This window comes from Theropithecus gelada, chromosome 7b (assembly GCF_003255815.1).
Source record: "Theropithecus gelada isolate Dixy chromosome 7b, Tgel_1.0, whole genome shotgun sequence".
Taxonomy (NCBI): Eukaryota; Metazoa; Chordata; class Mammalia; order Primates; family Cercopithecidae; genus Theropithecus; species Theropithecus gelada.
Window position 1 is genome coordinate 17,789,685 of NC_037675.1, and position 24,515 is coordinate 17,814,199.

Consider the following 24,515-nt stretch of genomic DNA (forward strand, 5'->3'; position numbering starts at 1 on the left):
AACCATGCTGAGAAAAGATTCTTGCAGTGTACAGAAATGAGGAAGGTTTAACATTCGGAATACATGAAGAATTCCTATAAGGTAATGAGAAATACCAAACCAAACCAAAACCTCGCAATAGAATAACAGTCAAAAGATATAAACAGATTATTCAAAGAGTTGAAATCTGATGAAATAAACATGCTTAATCTCATTAATAACCAGAAATACAAACTACAACTTCAATAAGGTAGGTACCATTTCACCCATCAGCCTGCAAAAACTACCAAGCTTTGTTAAAGATACAAAGCAACAAGAATTCTTTTACATATTGATAGTGGGTATTCAAACTGTTATAGTCCCTTTGTAAAACAATTTAGCAATATTTAGTAATGAATATGTAAATTGTGATATGTATATATTATATATGTATGTGATATATAAATGTTTGATATATGTATGTGTATATATAACCACATACATGAATCTCATGATTACAAAGTCAAGGGGAAAAAGAAAACTACAGATGAATGCACATGATATATATTATAATTTATATGAAGTTTTAAAACATGCAAAACAAAACTATAGTAAAATAAGAGCATGGGAATGATACCAAATTAAAAAAAGTAGCTATCTGGGGATGGGGTACAGGGGACTTCAACTGGATGGGTCATGTTTTATTTCTTATATTGAATAGTGAGTTCAAAGGTCTTTATTATGTTATCCATACTTTTCTGCATAACTGAAATATTTCATAATATATTTTTTAAAAATTGGATGAATTGTGCTACATGGTAATAGCTTGAGTAAAAAAAAGTGTGAGGGTTTGGGGACTTACTACTGAAGGCTGTTTATTCATTCTGATCTGCCAACCATTTTTAGGTCTTCAAGAAAATTAAAATGCAAGCAGCCAAATGCCTTTGTCTTTATAAGCTGTGGAAACTATAAAAACTGTCTGAATGTTTCAGTCTGAGGAATTGAGAATGTGTTTTTCAAATCTGAGAATGTGGTTGTCCTTTGAAAAAAGTAACTATCATATGAGAATATGACAGGATTTTTTAAATAACAGAAAATATTCACTATTTCTTAGTCAGTTGACTAAGAAATATACAGTATCAAGAAGTAGTAAACGCTGCTTGTTCTTTTATTTAATGCATAATTCAAATTCTACAAAGGCAAGGATCCCTGTCCCTCTGTCCAACAAGCCCTTGACTTTCTAAATCTGCACAGGGACCTTGGCCTGGCCTAGGCAGTGGGCTGAGCTGCTCATTCCATGGGGTTGAGCTAACGTTGCTTTAATGCTTTAGGTTGTTGTGACCCTAGAAATGTAGGAATTTTGACTAAGCTCCGTTGCTTTGAGGGGAGGGGATGGGGACATGTTTTTGATACCCATGGTACCTGATGAAAACCCTTCCAGCACCCTGCTTGGGTTACAGCTATTGGAAGCCTGGGCACACTGGGCCTGGCAGAGGAGGTGGCGCTCAGAAAGGGCCACAGAGCAAGAGAGGCAAGATGCTTCCCCCCACTGTCGCCCATCAGTGAGAGGCTCCTCTCTCTAGCGTTAACACTTCTTACCCAGAATAGATTTTATTTTGCCCAGAAATACCTTCACTCAGTGTAAAAGATCAGGGCTATTTTTAGAGCCACCCAATCTTCCCTGTGTTTATATATTTATGAATGCCTCTGATGCAGCTCATTTTGAGAGGTGATGTTGTCACTGCTTGTCGTTAATTCATTCACTGTGGCATTAGAGTTACTGACACTGTAACAATTAGTTGAGACAGTCTGAGGTCTCAGTTCACTCTGCCTTAACAGATTGCCTTCAAAATCTAGTATTTGAGAGGAATTTCCATCCTACCCCTTTGGTGATTGAAGCTGCTTCTCCTTGGCCCCTCATTCTCTAGGGATAGAAATACACTGTTCGCTGAATATGCACAAATCCCTGGGAAGAATGAGAAGGCAACTGACAGTGCTTATTCAAATTATCAGTGGGTCTACTAACCATCCCCACTTGTTACAAACCTTTGTGCTGATCATTTTCACTACTATGTTCGTAGAGAGAGTGGAGTTGAGAGAAGATTGTGGTTGGGTCAAGAGATCCTTTCCAGTAATCAAGCCCTGAAGAGAGGAGCCCCATCCTTACCCTACCCCTAGACCTTTGTCAAAACTCAACTCTTCCTGGTATTAATATATTTTTTTTCCCTAAGGTTACTTATCCTTACTAAGGAGATTTGCCCAAAATTCCAGCTGAAGTGAAAAGAGATGCAAAGGGGTGTCAACTAGGAGACAAACAGATCCTCAGCCCCTCACTAATCCCTTGTGTGATTACAGTGTAAGGTCAGGCACCAAGGCTGGAAAAAATGGTCATCCATTAACTAAACTACTCTTCCAAAGATAGCTTTTTAAAACAGCAAAATAACCCATTATGGACTTCTTCTAGAAAATGTTTTATATAGTTACGTATTTATCTAAGAAACATAAACTGAATTTTTCAACATTCAGCTGTTCTTAGCTAAATTTACTTAAGCATTTTTGTGTGAAGTAGGTGTTTTGATTCTTTTGTTAAAAACATAGGCATTGACAGAGAGGAAGTCAATAAATGTTAATTGAACCTACTGGAGCCAGGCATTGTAAACATGTCGCTGAGCTAAGTAAAGAACTCGCCAAACCTTGACAGTAGAACATTCTCCACTATAAGTAAAGGTACTCTGTGCTCCCCAGATTCTTCTGAGAGGCAGATATGCTCCTCCTTGAAATGAGCCAATAAGGGGTGTTTCTCACTTTTCTTTAAAGTGAACAATAAACTGAACTCCTGAGTGTCCAGATGAATTTTAGGAGCCATTCCTTACATTCTCTTTGATTTTATATGCAGGGTTGTGAGAAGTCACTTGTGTTTCTATTGTTCCTTAAATACCAACCAGGGAGCTTTTCTTTCCCTTGCAGGAAGACAAAAGGGAATGTCTGCTTTTATACCAGCCTGCAGGCTGTCCCTAAATGGGGCCATGTTTGTCTTGCTCACCACTGTGTTCCAGGGCCTTGCACAACCCCTGGCACACAAGCAGATGCAGTAGTTGTTAAGTGAGTGAATGATTAAATAGGACAAACACGTAAGCTGGGGAAATTCTTATATGGAGTCTAGACTCCTTAAGACACAGTTGGACCCTAGGGTTCCAGTGGCTCATCAGTTATTAAAAACCTCGGCTAGGGAAGTCCCACTGGGTATGTGGTGTTAAAAACCCTCGAAATTACAGTCCAGCCTTCAATAGGAGAAAGACGGCTGTTCACTATTTGCTGCTTACTCTTAGGACTCATTCGGAAAGCTGGGGTAGTTAAGAGACAATCTTAAGCATTTGATGCAAACTTTCAGAATTCTTTTTGATATGACTTTGAGGTTTGAAAGCTAGCAGTCTAAGGAGCCCAGGAGCCAAGAAAGCTGGGATAGGTGCTATCAGTTAGCCATCTTCCTAGCTGTGGTGCCTTTGAGCTAACACCCTTCCCAGTGTGGACAGAGGGGTGGCTCAGTGGCAGCTATGGCATCAGGGTTGGGTGACTCAGTATACTGTCATTTAAAAACCCACAGTAATTCAATACCCAAACTCAGGAAGAATATTTTCTGTTTTAGGGGGATCTGTGAAAATGTGCAGTTGTTACTGAGGGCCATTTTCATAGCAGCATCCTGCAGAAGTAGATTAGTGGTATCTCCCTTCCTCCCTTAACCTCCTGCCTAAGGTCCCAGAATTGCATCATAGCTTCTATTGAGGAATTTCAGATGATGAAGGTACCGATGGAACACCTCCTATTCATTAATGGAGACAGTGCAGCAAGGACTGCAACTAAAGGGTCATTTAAGTTACAAGGCTACATGACTCCGTAACAGAAAATCGAGAAAAGCATACTACTATTCATTCCTGGTAAGGTTCCAAGCCAGGCTTGTCAAGCTATTACTTGTATTTTGTACTTACATGAAATGAAAAAGCTAAAGAAAGGTAAATTTAAAAAAATGTTCTAACGCTGAGGATCTGAAATCACTACTCTTCTTTACACACATTATCCAATGCCAGATTATGTCCACGGGGGAGAAATTACTCAGAAACTTGAAAATTGTGCTTCTGTTTTCATGTCAATTCTCAAGGCTGATACTAAGAGAAAAGATGACTCCGGAAGCCTTACTCCTTGGAAGCGTGAAATGTGATACATCTTTCAAGAAATACAAGTGCGCTTTCATTTACCAACCGTTACAAGGCAGGCAGAAACGACTAATTTGGGGGAATTGAAGGAGTAAACCAAAACATAATTCATCAGACAGCCTTCCCTGCAGAAACACAGTTGGGGTAGTGGGTGGTTCTTCTGAGCCACGCAGAAACCAGCCTCGTCCTGGCTGGACGCATGTCTTCGTCCACATTCGCCACTTCCTGAAGCAGGTGTCTGCTGAACACCTGCAACACGCCAACCCTGTGGCTACTTCGGAGATGGAATGGAGAATGGGCAGAAGTGGGCCTTGCTCTCAGGGGGCTTCCAGTGGAGTGGCGGAGACAGATATTTTTAAAATACATAAACAAACATGTCATAACAATCTGTGATAAGAGCTACAAAAGACAAAAAAAAAAAGACGACGGGGCTATGAATGAATACCGGGGGTGTTGGTGGTGGTCGATCCAGGGTACCTGGGCCAGCAGAGGCCTATGTGAGGAGGTGTCACTGGAGTGAGACCTGAGGACTGGGGAGTCAGCAGGTGAAGAACAAACAGGGCAGGATGGGGATGGAGGGAGGTGGTGGTGGGGGTGGGGGTGGGCTCACAGGGAGAAGGAATTCCGAGTGTGTGTTTGAGAGAACACACCCCTGCATCCTCTTTTTCTCGGTCTATGTCTCTCTCTCTGTCTCTGTCTCTCTATCTTTCTGTCTCTGTCTCTGTCTGTCTCTCTCACACAGCCCTGCAGCTCCCTTACTTGGAGGGCCAGTGATCCTATGACCTGAGGACTGAGGCACTGGTTGGTGGGTAGGGAGCCTCCCATGAGAGAAACACAGGGAAGGTAGGAAGGGGGATGCTGGGCTTTGCAGGGAAATGGGAGATGAAGGATAAAGGGGGTGAGGTCCAGCCACTGCCACCCGCACAGCTCCTCAGAGCAGACTCTTTCAGAAAGCTCTCCCTGAGTATGTCCTGGGTGCCAGCCCTGGGGGCATGGATGTCATCCTTGCTGTCTCCCTCACTCCTCACCTCTAGGTTGCCAAGTCCCATGGGTTCTATGTCCTTATCGACATCCCTCGACTGCCCCACGACTTTGTTCCATCCCTTGGCCACTGTACTGGAGCAAGGTACCATCATCCTTCTCCACAACAACTGCAATACAAATATTTAGAAAATAAATGCATTGGCAGGACTTGCTATTGAGAGAAATCCTGCTGTGTACCCACATAGAAATTATGGTTTCTTTTTCAAGTGGAGCCGGCTTTTTGTATAAAGGCTGGATTTGCCTATTTCTAAGCCAGCCAAGGAAAGGGATGCAGACCCTTAAAGCTGGGCCTTCTGAACTGCCTTCTCTTGGCAAATTTCCCTATTACATGGAGCTCAGCGATCTGGTTCAGTCCCTCCTGAATCTGTGCTATCCACACCAGCCATTCCTGACCATTACTCTTTCAACTTGTTTAAGGTTACACTAGATTTATGTAACAGGAGCTTTTGCTTTTCCCTCCATCCCTGGCCATGTACCCATAAACTCACTGTTTCCAGCGAAGCTCTGAAAAACTGCTAGAGAGCCTCAGGCCAGGATGGTCTGTCCACACCCACAGTTCTGCACCCCTCCAGACCTTGTGGGATAGTTGATGACCCTCTGAGGCACTGTACACTCACTAAGCCATGGTCAGAGTTCTGATGCTTGAGGAGCTTTCCACAGCAAATGTAGCCTTGTCAGTGGGCAGCCTGTGTACACTACAAATCAAGTGTTTTCCAAGGGAGAGCAAACATGGAGGGGCACTGTGCCTTGGTGCCACAGCTGGGCGCGCCCAACCTCAGGAGGGTGCCTTTTCCCTGCAGCTGATGATGTTGGGGAGGCCTGTGGCCAGGAGAACTGGAATTCTTATTCCCACACAGCCTATAGTGGGCAAGGGAGGCTCCACATTCATTCTTTTTTGTTTTTGAGATGGAGTCTCGCTCTGTCTCCCAGGCTGGAGTACAGTGGTGTGGTCTCGGCTCACTGCAACCTCTGCCTCCCAGGTTCAAGCAATTCTCCTGCCTCAGTCTCCCGAGTAGCTGGGATTACAGGCATGCCACCACCACACCTGGCTAATTTTTGTATTTTTAGTAGAGATGGGGTTTCACCATGTTGGCCAGTCTGGTCCTGGACTCTTGACAGGTGATCCACCCGCCTTGGCCTCCCAAAGTGTTGGGATTATAGGCGTGAGCCATAGCGCCGGGTCTCCAAATTCACTCTTAACCAAGATAAGAATGAATGACCATGACCCCTTTAACAATTGGCTCTCATTCTCATATAAACTGATTTACAAACATCTTCAAGTCACAAGTGCTTGAAGAGTCTTTAAGCACACTTCTCAACCCAAGAACAAGACTTTTTATATGCAATTAATGTCATTATGACCTTCTCTTTAAAAAAGGTGGGCTGTTGTGGTCCAACAATGGGTCAAAGATGATTAGAAAAATCAGGATCAAGGACAAATGAGGCTCTACACATGAAAACAATGTGGAGTGGCGTGGTGGCTCTGTGGGAACTCCAAATTTGGCTCTGGATTTCCTGGTATATCCAGGACAACAAGGAAAATACCAAATATGCTAAAGGGAAAGTAAGACAAAGTGGGCTACTGATGGAATTACAGGGAATGGATTCTAACATAAGGTATGGCCTTCCCTAGGAAGGCTGTGTGTATTGGCCTGCTTGGAGGAATAGCTGGAATATAGCAGGGATTCCATAGCCTGTTCTCCAGTCTTGACTTATGACCACATAAGACCTTCCTAGGCTGGGCGTGGTGGCTCACGCCTGTAAGCCTAGCATTTTGGGAGGCTGAGGCAGGCAGATCACAAGGTCAGGAGTTCGAGACCAGCCTTTCCAGCATGGTGAAACCCCATCTCAATTAAAAATACACAAATTAGCCAGGCATGGTGGCATGTGCCTGTAGTCCAAGCTACTCGGGAGGCTGAGGCAGGAGAATTGCTTGAACCCGGGAGGCGGAGGTTGCAGTGAGCCAAGATCGTGCCACTGCACTCCAGCCTGGGCAACAGAATAAGACTCCATCTCAAAAAAAAAAAAAAAAAAAAAAGAAAAAAGAAAAAGAAAAAGAAAAAAAAAAGACCTTTTTAACATTGGCTTTCTTGCCTACAACCTCTGAATAAAAACTATGTTCCAACTCCTTTCTTAAAAAGATTCATTTTAGTGGGCTTTGATTTTTTGAAGAAAGGGGTCACATAAAATTATTTCATTCTTTTATGAAAATGTTTAATGCCCACAGCTAAAGTAGTGAGTCCGTGGATTGAACCCTGCTGAAGATAGTATCTAATATAGAGGCCAGATGAAGGCTGGACCCAAATCTGACTTCACACTGTTCTTGGGCTCAGCATACTCCTGAGGTTCCTGATCTATGAAGCAGCCTTCAGGAATTCTTTCTGCAGCCTTTCACCTGATGAAAATGTTGGTGATGATGACCATCCTAGAATACAATCAGGTTTCTATGTTGTACAAGTAGGTGAACTTTTGCTGTGGAAATTTCCATCTGGAGCCAAGAGAATTCTGTGATTTTCCCCTGCAGGCAGATGCCTTTAAAAGGCAGATCAATAATATGGTTTCCTTTTCGGTGATTTAATCCCGCTGTGTGCCTTGTTTCCCAGGCCTTCCTGTTTTTTGTTTTTCATGCCTGCAGGTCCATGCCTGGACCATTCAGCACAGGAGGGTACATCTGGAAAAGCCACTGTTCAGTGGGTTCCTGCTACTGAGTTGAAAACTTAGGGGATGCAGCTGTTGTTGTGATAAAAACAAGAGACACTTCTCAGGCAGTGTTTAGCTTTAGGAACTGCTGGCTTCACAGAGTCGAGTGCTAAATATGGCATTTGAGAAACTGCAGTCAGCAGCAGATGTGAAAAGCATGTTTTAAGTCCCCATCTGCACCCTCGTATTCACAGAGCAGTCAGCCTGTCCTCAGACAGGTACATGTGGAGGAGTGGAGATCAGAACCGCAGGCACCACAGTGCACAACCTTCAGAAATACAAGTGTCCATCGTTTCTCTTGGAGTCTGGCAAACGGTCAGGTATCTTTAAGATGCCAATGCTATTGTTTTCAGGACTGATGGTAAACAAGGCCAAATCAGAGGAAAAAGGGGCCACCAACTTCTACCACAGGTTTTAGGGTGATGCACCCTGAGAGTTTCTTGAAGCTGAGCTGATTTTTAGCTTCTTGGGTGGCAGTGTGGCCCAGAGCAGTGTTTCTCAGCCTCTGCCTAGGAAACTGGCCAACATGCAGAACCCTGAGCACCTGGCCCCTGCCCCAGAGACTCTGATTCAGAAGGTGACCCTGATGCAGGGGGCTCAAGAAGGATACTTGGTGAGCCACTGGCATAGAGGAAAGAGTCGGGCCTTACATAAGCGTAACCTGCCCACAGACCACTGGCTTACTTCTGGGAGCCTCAGGCTCCTTCTCTGTTTAACAGAGCTATGCAGGTTTGACCTGCAGGGTTGCTGTGAAGATGAGGAATGATGTATGAGCCACACCTGGCAGCAGTGAGTGTGCGGTGGGGCACATAAACCACTTCAGTCCCACCGGGAGCCAGCAGTGACAGTGTAAAGGTCTGTGTGGTCCTGCTCAGCCCTGCTCAAGTTTCTGTGTATCTCTGTTATCATTTGCCACCCTCCTCTATTCTGAGGTCCTTCCCCTGCCTGGGGTGCAGTGGCTGGGCTGAACCCTAGGAAGAGTTTTTCTAGATGTTATCTACCTTCTTCAGGGGAGAAGTGAGGAGCGGGAAGGAAAGCAGGTATTCCCAGTGGCAGGCAGCGCCTTGGCTCTGCGTTTTCCTCTCTCCTGCAGAGGTGCTGATGGTTGGAACAGCTTCCCAGTGGCCTGCATGGCCTGCACACAGGCAGTGTCTGGTGCTCATTAGAACAGCCTCACTCAGTTCATCTCATTTGATCCCTAAAACTGTGGGATGGAAGGAGGACAAAGAAAACTGAGTCCTCTTGTCTCCACTCTTGGTCCACTCCATTCCATCCTCAACACTATCCTCATAGTGATTAAAAAAAATTCCAAAGGACAACTCTAGACCCATTGATTGTGCCCTGCTTAGCATTCCCTGTAAGCAGCATTCCCAGCTGCTTAGAGCAAGGCTCAGAAAAATTTTCTGCAAAGGGCCATATGGTAAATATTGTAGACGTAATAGTCCAAGAGACAAAGTTGAGGCTATTAGGTAGGTGCAGCACTTACATAACAAGACAGAAGACAAATTTCTACAAAATTTCTTTTCATGAAATTCAAGATATAATAATGAGCATTTTTTTTTTGCAATATAGTTCTATAGTTCTACTAATGAGAAAAATAGATTCATTTTGGGAGGAAGATAACTATTCACTTACTTGAAGTTCAAAGGTGTCCTCCATCATCAAATGGGTTGCAAATGATCATGTGTAAAAAATGTTTAACTTGAGGGCCACACAAAAGCAGGTGGAAGGCTGCATTTGGCCTGTGGGCCATAGTTTGGGACCCTTGCTTAAAGGATCAGGTCTCGGCCCCTTCACCTGGCAAACCTGGTCTCAAGGATTTGCCCTGCACCTCTCCCACCAGCAACCCCACAGCCAGCCAGCTCCAACTGCTTTTTGTTCCTTGGATGTACTTTGGTGTCCTGCCTCTGAGCACCCTTCTTCCATCCCACTTCCCAGTCTGGGAATTCCTGTTTCTCTTAGCCTATACTCTTTTTCAGGACTACTTATCTGGACACTTTCCCTAAATCTCTTCACTCCCGTAGATCCCAGTATGGACCTGCTGCATGGAACTGAGCATGTAATACACTTGGGAGGTTACGGTCTATAACTCCCTCACTGGTCTGGGACATTTTTAAGGAAAGGGGCCACTTCATTCCTATTGTATTCATTGCACATGTGCCAAAAACAGGGAGGGACGCTGGCAACCCTGGCCCAGGTCTTCTGACTATAGGATAGTGTTTCCTGTGCCACCTCCACCCCAGGCCACCCAGTTACCTTGGAAGTACTATGTTTTTATAGCTTACCACTCTCCTGGCCTTGGCTGACTGAGCCAGGGGTGGGCCCTGGATTCAAGCCAGGCCTGTCAGTCTTTCCCTGAGGTCTTTGAGGTCTTTCAAGCTGAGACAAGAAAAGGCACAGGGACAGAAAGTAAAACTATGGAGTGTTGCCAGCCTTGATCTTCACCTTGAGGGAAGACACTGCCATGAGAGAGGAGGAAGATGTGCAGAGAGGAGCAAGGAGAAGTCCTGGACAGAGAGCGCCTTCCTGGCATGAGAGTCTGGCTGAGGCTTAGCTGCATCCTGCCGGCTAATCACTGGCTGTCGGCCCTTATTTGGAAACCACAAGACAATAGATGCTCCTTTATACCTGAGCTAGTTTCAATTGTATTCTGTCAGTGACAACCCAAAGACTCCTACTGTTCCGATCTTGGCATTCTCCCCACCGTGCCATTTGCTTCCAAACATTTTTTAAGCCCAGGGACCCCTTGTTCAAAAACAAGTCTTACTTGGAATTCCAAGATGTGAAATAAATGACCCTGTAGTATAGACTGTGCGATACCAACCACCTGGCCAACACGGCGAAACCCTGTCTCTACTAAAAATACAAAAAATCTCCACTCCAACAACTCTGAGCCACATGATCAAGGCCAAGACACTTCTCTCTCAGCTTCAGCTTCCCTCTTGATAAAATACAGAGTAGAGGTACCCAAGTGATATAGTTTGTATATTTGTCCCCACCCAAATCTCATGTTGAATTATAATCCCAAATATTGGAGGTGGGGCCGGGTGGGAGGTGATTGGATCCTGTGGGTGGGGATTTCTCATGAATGTTTTAGCACTATCCTCTTAGTGCTGTCCTCATGATAGTGAGTGAGTTCTCATGACAGCTGTCTGTTTAAAAGTATGTGGCACTACCCCATTCTCTCTCTCTTGCTCCTGCTTTCCCCATGTGACGTGCCTTCTCCCACTTTGCCTTCTGCCATAAGTACAAGCTCCCTGAGGCCTTCCCAGAAGCTGAGCAGATACCAGCATCATGCTTGTACAGCCTGCAGAACCGTAGTCCAATTAAACCTCTTTTCTTTATAAATTACTCCGTCTCAAGTATTACTATTTTTTTGCTTTTTCTTTTGAGTCTTTCTTGCTCTGTGCCCCAGGCTGGAGTGCAGTGGCATGATCTTGGCTCACTGCAACCTCTGCCTCCTGAATTCAAGCGATTCTCCTGCCTCAGCCTCCCTACATAGCTGGGATTACAGGTGTGCATCAGCAGCTAATTTTTGTATTTTTAGTAGAGACGGGGTTTTGCCATGTTGGCCAGGCTGGTCTCTAACTTAGGTGGTCTGCCCAGCTCGGCCTCCAAAGTGCTGGGATTACAAGCATGAATCACCACGTCTGGCCTCGGGTATTTCTTTATAGCAATGCAAGAATGGCCTAATACACCAACTCTTAGGGTTACTGTAGGAGTTAAATGAGTTAATGTACACGAATTGCTTAACACGGTGCCACTGGTGTAACAATCACTCAAAAAGCACTGGCTCTTTTTTCACAGGGTCTCACTCTGTCACTCAGGGTGGAGTGCAGTGGCATGATCTCGGCTCTCTACAACCTCCACCTCCTAGGTTCAAGCAATTCTCCCACCTCAGACTCCTGAGTAGCTGGGATTACAGGAGTGTGCCACCATGCCCAGCTAATTATTTGTATTTTTAGTAGAGACAGGGTTTCGCTGTGTTGGCCAAGTTGGTCTCGAACTCCTGGTCTCAAGTGGTCTGCCTGCCTCGGCCTCCCAAAGTTCTAGGATTATAGGCATGAGCCACCGTGCCTGGCCAGCATTGGCTCTTATTATATGGAGGTGACAGATGGGGAAATGCAGGGCATCTGCCACCCTCAGCTTCCGTCTCACCTCTCCCTCACCAAAATGTCTTTGGCATATGGGTAATGTTTAAAGTATTAAAAATGATTGATCTAATATATTTCTTCCTGGCTAGACTGGGGACTCACAAAGACAAGGATCATATTCGTCTTGGTCACTGTTTTCCCTCAGGTCTGGCTAGCACAGTGACTGGCCTATTGAAGGTGCCAAGTAACTATTTGCTAACTAACTGATAAAAGATATGTATCACCTCACCAACAAATAGGTGTCATACATGTTACCAAATCTAGTGTCTTTTGCAGCAGAATCAGAAAAATCATAAGAGAAAAATACTTGATTTATAGGATAACCCCTCAGAACTAGTTAATTCTTTTGGTTTGATTAATTATGTTACTTAGGGTTTCCCAGGTTTTCCCCATTTTGAAACTAATGAATGTAATGAAAGCATATGATGTAACTTATGAGATACATTTAGAATAAAAGAAAATTTCATATTCATAAACACTTAGATTAATAAAATGAAAATAAATGAATTAAATTCCCAACTCATAAACCCAGAAAAACAATTTTAACAGAGCAAAACAAAATAAGGTACAAGGACAGAAATAGTAAAGATAAAATCAGAAATTAAGGAAATAGAGAATAGGATTTATGGGATTAAAGTCCTGGCTCTTTGAAAAAATTAACAAAATAGACAAACTAAGTCAAGGAAAAAGGGAGAAAACCCAAATATAAAACTAAGAAATTATAATGGGAAAATAACTGTTAAAAAGTAGAAAGTTTTAAAATTCATGAGACCACTTTTCAAATCTCCATGCAAATAAATCTGAAAATGTAAGTGAAATGGATAATTATCTAGAAAAATACAGTTTGCCAAAATGACCCCATTAGGGACAGAAAGCTTCAACGGACCACTTTTTGTAAAAGAAATAGAAAAAATTATCAAGGAATTTCCCTACAAAAGAAGCACCAGGCCTAAAGGATGTCACAGAAGACACAAACCTCCAAAGACTACAGAGTTTCAATGCTACATAAATTCTTTCAGTGCATGAAAAATAAGGTAAACTTCCAAATTATTTTTATAAGCAAATATAACATTGATCCTTAAACAAATAATACATACAAATATTGGCAGAAAAATCCTACAATAAATGTTAGCATATAGAATCAACATCTGCTATGGTTTGAATGTGCCTCCCAAAATGCATGTGTTGGAAACTTAATCCAAAATGCAACACTGTTGAGAGGTGGAGCCTAATGAGAGGGGATTAGGCCATTAGGACTCTGCCCTCATGCGCAGATTAATGCTGTTATCTTGGGAGTGGTTTCATTATGAACGGCTGAGTTTGGCCTCCTTTTCTCTCCCTTTCTCTCTCTCATTTCCTTTCACTTTCTGCCAAGCGATTATGCAGCAGGAAGGCCCCTGCCAAATGTCAGCCCCTGGATCTTGGACTTCCCAGGCTCCAGAATTATAATAAATACATTTATTTTCTTTATAAATTACCCAATCTCTGGTAGTGTGAAATAAATTTATTTATTGTGATTTATTTAAATGATCTAAGAAGAACCATCTGATAATCTCCACTGATGCTGAAAAAGCCTTTGGTAATATTCAACATTTAGTTCTAATTAAAAAAGCACTCATGAAAATATAAATTGATGGATACTCTCTTAACATGATAAAATATATAAACCTTAGTTCTAAAACCAGCATCTATTAAATGAAGAATCACTGGAGGCATTTACACTAAGATCAGGAACATGGCAAGGATGCTCATTATCTCCACTGCTGTTTGTTATTATATTGGAGGTATAAGCCAATGCAATTAGACAAACGAAATAAATTGGAGGCATAAGAACTGGAAAGCATAAAGTAAAACTAAGTCTATTTGCAGATGATGTAATAGAATACCCCCAAAACCTGGGAGAATCAATGATTGAATTAACTCAAGCAATAAAAGAAGCAATTAGCAGGATATAAAATTTACAGAGAAACCAACTGGGTTAGTATGTAAAAAAAAAAATCAAAAGATATAACAGTAGATAAATCTCCATTTATAATAGTAATAAGGAAGATCAAATGGTTAGAATTAAACTTAATAAGAGATATACAAAACCCATATGAAGAACACTTTTGGATGTGCCTGAAAGATATAAAAGTAGGCATGAAGAAATGGAAAGATACCCCTTGTTCTTGGATAGAAGAACTCAATATCACAAAGTTGTTAATTTTCACAAGATTTATTTATAAGTAATGCAATAAAAATACCAGCAAGCTCTTTACGGAGTTAGACAAATTGATACAAAACTTCATGTAGAAAAAAAAAACATGGAAGAATAGCTAGAACACCTGATATTCTAGCAAAAGAAAAGCCATAAGCGTTGTCTACTCCTATCACATATTAAATCATTCTGTAAAAAACTGTGAAATATTGACACATGAATAAACAGAAAGACTAGTGGAAAAGAAGAGAAATCTAGAAATAGACTTAAGTCCATAAGGAAAATCAGTATATGATGAAGGTGTTATCTGAAGTCACTGGAGCATAGACGGGCTCTCTAATTAAATGGTGCTGGACAACTGGGTGGCCATTTGGAAAAAGGGTAAGATTAGATCCATTCCTCGTGCCATCCACACAAATAAACTCCAAATTTAAAAGAAGAAAAAGAAGAATGACAATTGAAGAATATGTAAGAGAATTCCTCTATAAACTCAGTATATAGAGAGAGCACCACAAACATAAAGGACTGATAAATTATACTATGTAAAAAATTAAAAATATTTGCGTAGTAAAAATAATTGATAATTCATTTAAAAAACATATATGTCTAAGAGGCTTACTATGTCTTTTACCCAAAAAGTATTAGCTTAGATCTACCACAAAAGTGATGTCATCCTATCTAAACAAGCCACTTCTAAAGTTTCATTTAAAAGAACCACCACGAGGGAGAGAAATTGACCTTGGAGAGGGGAGGGAGAGCCTACTCTTGTGTTCGTACTGGTTCCAGCTTTACCTTCTTCAGTTTCTTGTGGGCCTCACTGTGGTTCCCCTGCACCAGGTCTGCTCCTCCCAGGAGCCGGTATGTCTCTGCCACCTCGGGACTGAAATCGCCAAATACTCCCACTTTGGCTTCCAGGGACTCTCTCAGGATCGAGGTTGCTCTCTGTGAAAGGAACAGAAAGCTATCTGGTTAACAAGTTCAAAGGCTGATTAAGATCAGTGCCTCTTAAGAAAATTACATAACTTGTATATTTTCACATGGGTGTGGTAGTCTCATGAGCTGAGCCTATTCTCCTCTTGTATTAGTCCATTCTCATGCTGCTATGAAGAGATACCTGAGACTGGGTAATTTATAAAGCCAAGAAGTTTAATTGACTCACAGTTCCTCATGGGTGGGGAGGCCTCAAAAAACTTATAATCATGACAGAGGGCACCTCTTTCATAGGGCAGCAGGAGACAGAAGTGCTGAACAAAGCAGGGAAAGCCCCTTATAAAACCATCAGATCTTGTGAGAATTCAGTCACTATCACAAGAACAGCATGGGGGTAACCACACCCATGGTTCAATCACCTCCCACAGGTCCCTACCATGACACATGGGTATTATAGGAACTACAATTCAAGATGAGATTTGGGTGGGGAAACAGCCAAATCATATCACCTCTGGTTGAACAGGAGTCAGGAAACAACACAAATGTGAGGAAAGATGTAAACTATGAAGAGAGAGGACACCTGGCAAAATAAACCAGGTAAAGGACACCTGGCAAAATAAACCCACTCAGCCATTACAGGAATCCATTTCAGTTGAGTAGTAAGAACAAAAGCTCACATGGATCAGTCCTCACATGTCAGTAATTGTGCTGAACACACACAATTGTGTGTGATCTCATTTAATTTTTGCTGTCTTCTTTAGATGGGTAAAATTTTAATCCTCATTAGGCAGAGGAGGAAACAGGCACAGAGCAGTTAAGAAATCTGCTCAGAGTCAGAGGGCTCAGCTATGTTGGTGCTAGGATCTGAATCCAGCCAGCAATTTTCATACTTTTTTTTTTTTTTTAAATCCATCTCAGCAGATCTTCCATTTTACAACAGCAGGTGGAAATCTGGAGGTTTCTTTTTTGTTTTTTTTTGTTTTTTTAGACAGAGTCTCTCTTTGTCTCCCAGGCTGAAGTGCGGTGGCATGATCCCAGCTCCCTGCAACCTCCACCTCCCACCGGTTCAAGCGATTTTCCTGCCTCAGCCTCCCAAGTAGCTGGGATTACAGGCGCCCACCACCATACCTGGCTAATTTTTGTATTTTTAGTAGAGACAGGGTTTCACCATGTTGGCCAGACTGGTCTTGAACTCCTGACCTCAAGTGATCCGCCCACCTTGGCCTCCCAAAGTGCTAGGATTACAGGCACGAGCCACAATGCCCAGCCTAATTTTCATACACTTTAGTCCCATGCTTTTCTCCCTCTGTCCACAATGCCATTCTTACAGAAGTGAAAATACAGCATTCCTGGGCAAATTATCTATGTATAGAACATCCTGAACACACTCCAGGCTTTACTATTCTCATAGGAAATCGTTTAGGAAACTGAAAGTAAACATTCCAACATGTTGTGACATTTTGTTTGGTTTATCCAATTTATTTATACTAACATGGAATAAAAAATATGAATTGGTCAGGACACAGTATTTCCTGATACTAGCTTCTTCAGACACCAAAATATGCGGGGGAAAACCCTGTTAAAGTATGTCAATCCTCCATACTTTCTCCAGAAATTCTTCCACAATCTTCCACATGAAGGCACGACATCAGCTGCAGAGCATGGATGCTGAATTTGACTGCCAAATACAGCATGGACCATGGGAGCTTCCTCATGACACAGCCCCAAAGGTGTCCTGAAAGTGCTCCACAAACAGAAGGACAAGGAGGGCCTTTAATCCTTTTGTTGGCAATAATACAAGTCAGGGGCTAGGGCTGGGGTAGGGGAACCCCATTACAGGTGCTGATGAGGCAGAAATCAATTTCTCAGGTGAAAGAGGAATCCCTGTAGAGGCAGAGTGATTGTGTAACTCACCAGTGAGGCCCCACTGAGGTACATGAAGGACTAGCATTTAAATCTAGACTTGCCTGAGGGTAAAGCCCATCACATCTCCCAACTTCTGAGAGCAAGGACTTAGACTGATGAGAGTGTTGGGTTTGGTAATATTTCTGTGGGAATTGACTGTCAGATTTAGAGGAGCCAGTGATGGGGAGAAGACCCAGGGAGACTCCCTTTCTCAAATGAAGCTTTGGCTACTGTCTACAGCCTGACTGGGGAAATGGGGTAGATGTGAAGGAAGTTAAACGGCACGGATTTCTAGGAAACTGAGATGGCATCAACCTCTGCTAGGAAAAGCTTAATGGAGAGGAGTGAAGAGTAAAGAGGACTTAGGTGGGCTGAGAAGAGGGTATGGGCAACTGGGAGCATAGGAGGAGCACATGGCCTGTTGACAGCCAGTGCATGACCAGGCTGAGGAAGTCAGAGAAGATTCTTGAGCAAAAGAGTGGCATAACTAGAAGACAAACCCTCGTAAAGTAGCTTACCCTGTGGCAGAGTGACCTTCACTTACATTTTACCTTAAAAGGCATTTTGGCCCCCAAAGATCATGTTCCACAGTGCCAATGGCCATGTGCTGTGGGAACATCTGGGATGGCCTGAGCACAGCCCCATTCTTGGCTCCAGGACTGTCCTTGGGCCCGGCCCTTGTTGGCCATGTTTGGCTGGGCAGGGGGTGCCACACACAGGGGTGCCTGGCCAGAGCATGGGGAGGGCTGAAATCCAGCCTCTGGTCCCCTCCAACATGGGCGGTATCTACCTGAGGAAGGGGCAGCTTTTTCTATTATCATAAGGGCACTGGATGGGCTGGTAGTGGCCCTAGAATGAAAAGAGCCAGTTTGCTAAACTCTTTGAGGGCAGCTTAGGAGAGTGAGATGCATCTTTTGATCAATACTGATCTGGGTGACCTGGGCAAGGGCAGTGAGGCATAGCATCACTGACAGTGAGCATTGGCTGACTCCGCAAGACACTATGGTGGGAAGCCAGACAGTACAGACGAACTGATGCATGGCCCATGGGAGTCAGAACAGCCAGCTGGCCCGTGGCCAAACATGCATCCACCTCTCTGCTCATCACTCCTCACCACAGGCAAGAGGGTCTCTGCTTTCACAGGTTCAGTCTAGTTGCAAGATAGATGTTAAATATCCACGTGAATATATACTTACAAATATTTGATGACATCAAATGGATTCTGTAAGGAAGAACAATGGGGAGCGTCTAAATGAAGCCTGGGGGAGAGGAATCAGAGAAGCTGATAAGAAATGAAGAATGGGTTAGCATTGGCCTGGAGATCAATGAGGAAGGGCCTTCCAGGAGGAGGAAACAGAAGCTGGCACTGCCTGGAAGTGGGAATTAGAAAAGGCCAGTGTGGCAGGAACATGGATCGGGGAGAGGAGGCAAAAATGAGCCTGGAAATGTCAGTGGAGTCCAGGTTGTGGACAATACTGTGGGCCATGTCAGGATTCTGGTTTATCCTGAGGGCATCGGGGAGCCAGTGGACTGGCTTTTACAAATTAGTGTTCACTGGTCAGATCTGCTTTTTGGAAACATCACCATGGCTTCCTTATTCTGAGTGGATTAGAAGAGGGCAAGCATGGAAAAAGCAGCTGAGAGACAGGAACTTGTTAGAGCGGTCCAGGCAAGAGATGATGAGTGGCAGGACTAAAGATGGAAAACAATGGATGCCCCATTATTCTGACCTGAGCACTCCCCTTAAGTATTCTAGAGATGTGAGGGGAGATGGGGAGGGAATATGATGCCCCTGGAAGGCATTTCTCTCCCTGGGGTTGGGTGACCAAGAAAACTCCCATTTGTCATGTTGATTGTGGCCCTACTTTGGCCCGAGAAACATGTGTATATCTATGTAAAAGCCCATGTTCCCTAACTGAGAGAAGGTGGGGGTAGTGGGGGGATTAAGGATGAGAAAAGAGCTGTGGGGGAGGAGGTCTACAGATGGCAAGGGAAATAAAGTTTTTCATTTCCAAGATTTGCCATGATAGAGTTGAAAAAAATATACAGCGAGCCCTCCATATCCATAGATCACAAATTATATGGGAAAAAAACAAAAATAACAATACAACAATAAAAACAATACAAATAAAAAATAGAGTGTAACAACTGCTACCATAGCATTTACATTGTATTAGGTATTATAAGCAATCTAGAGATGATATAAAGTATTCAGGAGGCTATGTCTAAGTTACATACAAATATGACACCATTTTGTACAAGGACTTGAGCATCCTTGGAGTTTGGTATCCTTGGGGGTTCTGGAACCAATCCCCCACAGATACTGAGGAACAACTATGTATATAGATATGTGTGTGTGTGTGTGTACACATATATGTACTGTGTACACATATGTGTATATATGTATGCATGTATGGTTTTCTAGGAAACTGAGATGGCATTAACCTCTGATAGGAAAAGCTTAACAGAGGCTGGGCACAGTGGCTCACACTTGTAATCCCAGCACTTTGGGAGGCTGAGACGGGTGGATCACGAGGTCAGGAGTTCAAGACCAGCCTGGCCAAATGGTGAGCCCCGTCTGACTAAAAGATTTTAGCAAACTAGCTCTTTAGTAGAGCCCCATCTCTACTAAAAATACAAAAAAATTAGCTGGGTGTGGTGGCGGGGGCCTGTAATCCCAGCTACTCAGGAGGCTGAGGCAGCGAACTGCTTGAACTCGGGAGGCGGAGGTTGCAGTGAGCTGACATTGCACCACTGCACTCCAGCTTGGGTGACAGAGCGAGACTCTGTCTCAAAAAAAAAGAAAAGCTTAACAGAGAGGAGTGAAGAGTAAACATGACTTAGGTGCTCTGAGAAGAGGGTGTGGGCATATATGCACACATACATATATACATATATATGCACACATATATATATAATTGTTCCTCAGTATCTGTCGGCGATTGGAGATATATATATATGTATTAATATGTATACACACACACACACACACACACACACACACACAAAAGAATATAGCCACGGTATGCTAGGCTTTGCAAGGAATACGTTCCCAAGGGTTTAATTGCCAATGAATATAAGGTCTGGGATTTGTTCTATTTTTATAAGCCATGTAAATCATGCTTGTATGAATCAATACTAAACAACTGAGCTGTAACTTCTGCACTGTATAGTTTTCCTTAGATACGCAAATTCCATTCATGACCCAAACTGAGGAGAGAGGGATTAGACACACTAACTGCCACACTATTCCAGCCAGATCTGCAGGGCTTCAATAAGCAGGGCCTGTCCACTATTTCTTTAGGATCTTTTGTAGGTGGGCATGACAATCTATATTCTCATGAAGTCTCCTAGCTTCTAAGAGCAAGTATCTCTGGAAGCTGCCCGAAAGGAGCCCTAGCCTTATTTATGTGTCCCTCTAGAGACTGGCACATGCTTTGCACACAATAGGTGCTTAATGGATGCTTGCAGAGTAAAGGAGTAGCCCTTTGGATATCAACTGTGAATAACTAGACAATTGTGATCCAAACTCACTTACCTCTTTTTGTCCAGTCATTTGTAGAAAATGGCAAAATTCATCTTGAATTGAAAGAAATTTGGTTCTTCCCATCCCTTCAGAATCCTTAAGATGAGCCATGCTCTCTTGAAAATACTGCTCAGCTACATCTGAAGAAAAGCATTTATTATAACTTTGAAAACTGCTCACAGATTTGAAATGGAAACAGAATAAATATACTGTTAGCAATGTTGAGCTATTTGAAAAGAGGTATTGGGACAAGAAAAAAAAAAACAGTTAAGACTGTCCTTTGCCCATTAATCTGCCTGTTTCATTAGAAAGAATTTAGGTCTGGAAAGATACCGTAATCTACTTTCCTTGATTTTCATACATCTAGCTTTCCTGGTGATACATAAAGAAAAGTTACTGCAAAAGAAGAAACTATGCCCTTCATCTGAACACACTGGTGAGTTTTCAGGTTGATCAACCATCAATTCTTCCTATAACCTTAGTTTTAGGGTAACTATAACTTTACTGAGGGTAAGACTCTGAAAGTTCACTTATTTTGATGTATTTGGAGGGTAATTTTGGTATGTATTTCTAAAACATGAAAAATCTTGCTGACATGCTGCTGAGGGAAGAAATCATTCAAAACCCCAATCATTCCAAATACTTCAACATACAGGTTATAATACAACACACATATTTTTAAATGCATGCCAATCTTGAATGCAAGAAATAGAAAACCTCAGGTATGGAAAATGATGACAGAACTAAAAGCCAGAGAAGCGAGTGGGAGCTGAGGTTGAATGGCCCATGAGCATATTAGAAAAAAGGTCCATCTACTAATACTGGGGCTTTCTAAGTCTGAGCAGGACTAGGGATGAAGCCTAAGGATCATTTGTGGTGGAAAGCTGAAGAGAACTCCCTGCAAAAAGCTGGTGTGGCCCCCAGAAGTCTAAGGTGACCTGTGACCCTTGCTCTTGTGTAGTCCCTCCCCTGTGGTTATGGATGGAACTTGTGAGTATGAAGATATAGTTCTCCTGAGATGAGCTTATGTTATAGGGTACAGCTGACTTTAAGAAAGTGAGATTATGGCCGGTGGTAGTGGCTCACACCTGTAATTCCAGCACTTTGGGAGGCCAAGGTGGGAGGATCGCTTGAGCCTGGAAGACCAGCTTGGGCAACATGGTGAAACAAAAAATAAACAATACAAAAAAATTAGCCAGATGTGGTGATGTGCACGTGTCATCCCAGCTACTTGGGAGGCTGAAGTGGGAGGATTGTTTGAGCCCAGGAGGTTGAGGTTTCAGTGAGCTGTGATCACACCACTGTACTCCAGCCTGGGTAACAGAGCCAAGACCCTGTCTCAAAAGAAAACAAAAACAAAAACAAAAACAGATTATCCCCTGGGCCAGACTTAATCACAGCAGCCCTTTAAAAGCAGAGAGTTTTCTCTGGCTGGTAGCAGAAAAGGAAGTCATATTTATGGAAAGCATGACAGAGATTTGATGAGAAGGATTGTGCCTGCTGCTGAGATGGAGAGGGATATGGTGGAAGGACCTGAGCAAGAGCAGCCTATGGGAGGTGAGAGGGGTCACTGGCCACCAGCTCTCCAGAAAACAGGGGCTATAGTCCTGCAGCTGCAAGGAACTGAACTGTGCTCATAACAGGAACGAGCTTCAGAAAGGACCCCAACCTCCAGTTGAGAGTGGAGCTGGCCAACAAAGCAATTTCAGCCTTAGCAGAGAAGCAAGCCTTACCACACCAGACTTCCAACCGACAGAACTGCGAGGTAATAAATGGTAAACAAATTTGTTATGCACGAAATAAAATGAATACAGGCAGTGCTATGGTCTGAATGTTTATCCCCCTCGAATTCACGTGTTGAAATCTAACCCCCACGGTGATGATATTCAGAGGTAAGGCCTTTCAGAGGTAATTAAGTCATGAGGATGGCACCCTCATGAATGGGATTAGTGTCCTTATAAAAGACACATCAGAGAGTTTCCTCACTCCTTCCACCCTGTGAGGACACAGTGAAAAGACAGCTGTCTATGAACCAGGAAGCAGGTCACCAGGCACCAAATCTACCAGAGCCTTGATCTGGGAATTTCCAGACTTCAGAACTGTGAGAAAAAAACTTCTGTGGTTTATAAGCCACTTAGTCTATTGTGTTTTGTTATAGTTTCCCAAACAGACTAAGCCAGGAATCTCTAAAATGAAGATAAGAACAATTGCACTTGTTCCAGGTGTGGACTTAAGGGTGTCTACCCAGAGGCTCTGACTAGAAAAAGAATACCTGAAATAAGCATATATGCAGTCTGAATGTGTACCACCTACTTGGTCTGGAAATCCTGAACCAAGAAACCAGCACAGAAACTAGTCTGAAACTGGAAAAATCACAGGGCTCTAGCACAGGGTTTGGCAAACTTATTCTGTAAAGGACAGGATGGTAAATATTTTAGGCTTTGCAGGCCATATGATCCCCATTGTTGCTATTCAACTCTACTGTTGTAGCATGAAAGCAGCCATAGACAATATATAAATGAATGAGAATAACCATGTTCCAATAAAACTTTATTTACAAAAACAGGTGGTGAGCAAATTTGGCCCATGTGCATAAGTTTGCTGCCCCTACCCTAGTAGAGGAAAATGTGACGGCTTCCTCCCCTGGGAGACACAGGACTCCCATAGAAGCACCTGTTGAAGATAGCTTAATGGTGACACATGACAAGCACATAAAGTCTGTTGGGGAAGATTATGAGCCATATATACAGTGGTCTACTTGACATTTCTACTTGGAAATATCATATTTATTATGCACTGTACAAACCATTATCTTCTGCTTTTAGAAATTTCCTCAATATTTGGTTATTCCTTTCTATCATTTCTAGTTTTGTATTTGTACTTTCTCTCTGTTTTCTTGATTAGGCCAGCTAGTGTTTTATCTGTTTCATTATCTTTTCCAGTGAATTGATTTGGATTTATTTTTCTCATTCTGTGACGGTAATGTCAGGTGCTTCCAAAGTGGCCTCCATGGTCTTCAGGTACAGCTCTCTAGAACACATGAGGATCAAAAATCCAATTAGCCCCTGTAAAGTGTGCTGCTTCTTGGAGGCAGCAGGATGAGTGGCAAGGAGAGCAGGCTCTGGGCTTGCGTTATCTGGGCCCAGGTTCTGGCTCTACCCCTTATAGCTGTGTGCCTTGCTGTGTGTCTCAGGTTCCCCATCTGGAAAAGGGGGACCATTATATTAATAACTCCCTTATAAGGAGGTGTAAGAAGTAAACAGATTAATGCACACGAACAAATGATAACAGGACTGACCTATGGCTGGTGCTCAATAAATGTTGATGATTTTAATTTTAGGGACAGTTTTGATAATTGTGGCTATGGGTGTCCGTACTGGGCTGAAATAGCAGGCAGACTGGAAGCAGCAAGTGGCAGAAATGGACAGTGAGAGGAGAGAAACATGAAAACACACAGAGCGATCAAAAGACACAGAAGTCTAGCATCCTTTGCAGATAAACAGCCCTGTACACCTCAAGAGCTCTGAGAACATGCCTGAAATTTACAATGAGAATCGTGGGTCTTAAGAAATGATCTAATTGTATTCCATAGGATCTGTGTTAGAAAGGAGAGACGTAAACATTTGGGAAATATGTCTACCAAATGTAGTCAACCTAAAGATAGCTTAGGTCTGAAACAAGTTATGTTCATCTGCAAGATTTACTCCATGTAGATTTTAGACAGTTGCCAGACAGGAGCAGGAATTGCACTCAGTGCCAGCTGGCCCTGGGGTCTGCAGTTAGGCAGAAATCAATTGAACTGGATCCCTGTAACCCTCTCTTTCAATGGGGCCTGTCCCCAGCCACCAGCAGATGCATTTCTGGAGCACTACTCAGAAGTTTTTGTCTTG

The 24,515-nt window shown here is 43.0% G+C and overlaps 1 protein-coding gene across 3 annotated transcripts in view; it reads right to left on the reverse strand.

The window, feature by feature from the left end:
- TTC23 (tetratricopeptide repeat domain 23) overlaps positions 1 to 24,515 on the reverse strand; it is a 116,532-nt gene that overhangs the window by 4,693 nt on the left and 87,324 nt on the right. For all 3 annotated transcript variants that reach the window (XM_025392971.1, XM_025392973.1, XM_025392972.1), the window contains 2 exons: positions 20,638 to 20,765; positions 15,057 to 15,206 (listed from right to left, as the gene is read on the reverse strand). In XM_025392971.1, coding sequence (XP_025248756.1) covers positions 15,057 to 15,206; positions 20,638 to 20,765 — 278 coding nt within the window. The remainder of the gene's footprint in view (positions 1 to 15,056; positions 15,207 to 20,637; positions 20,766 to 24,515) is intronic.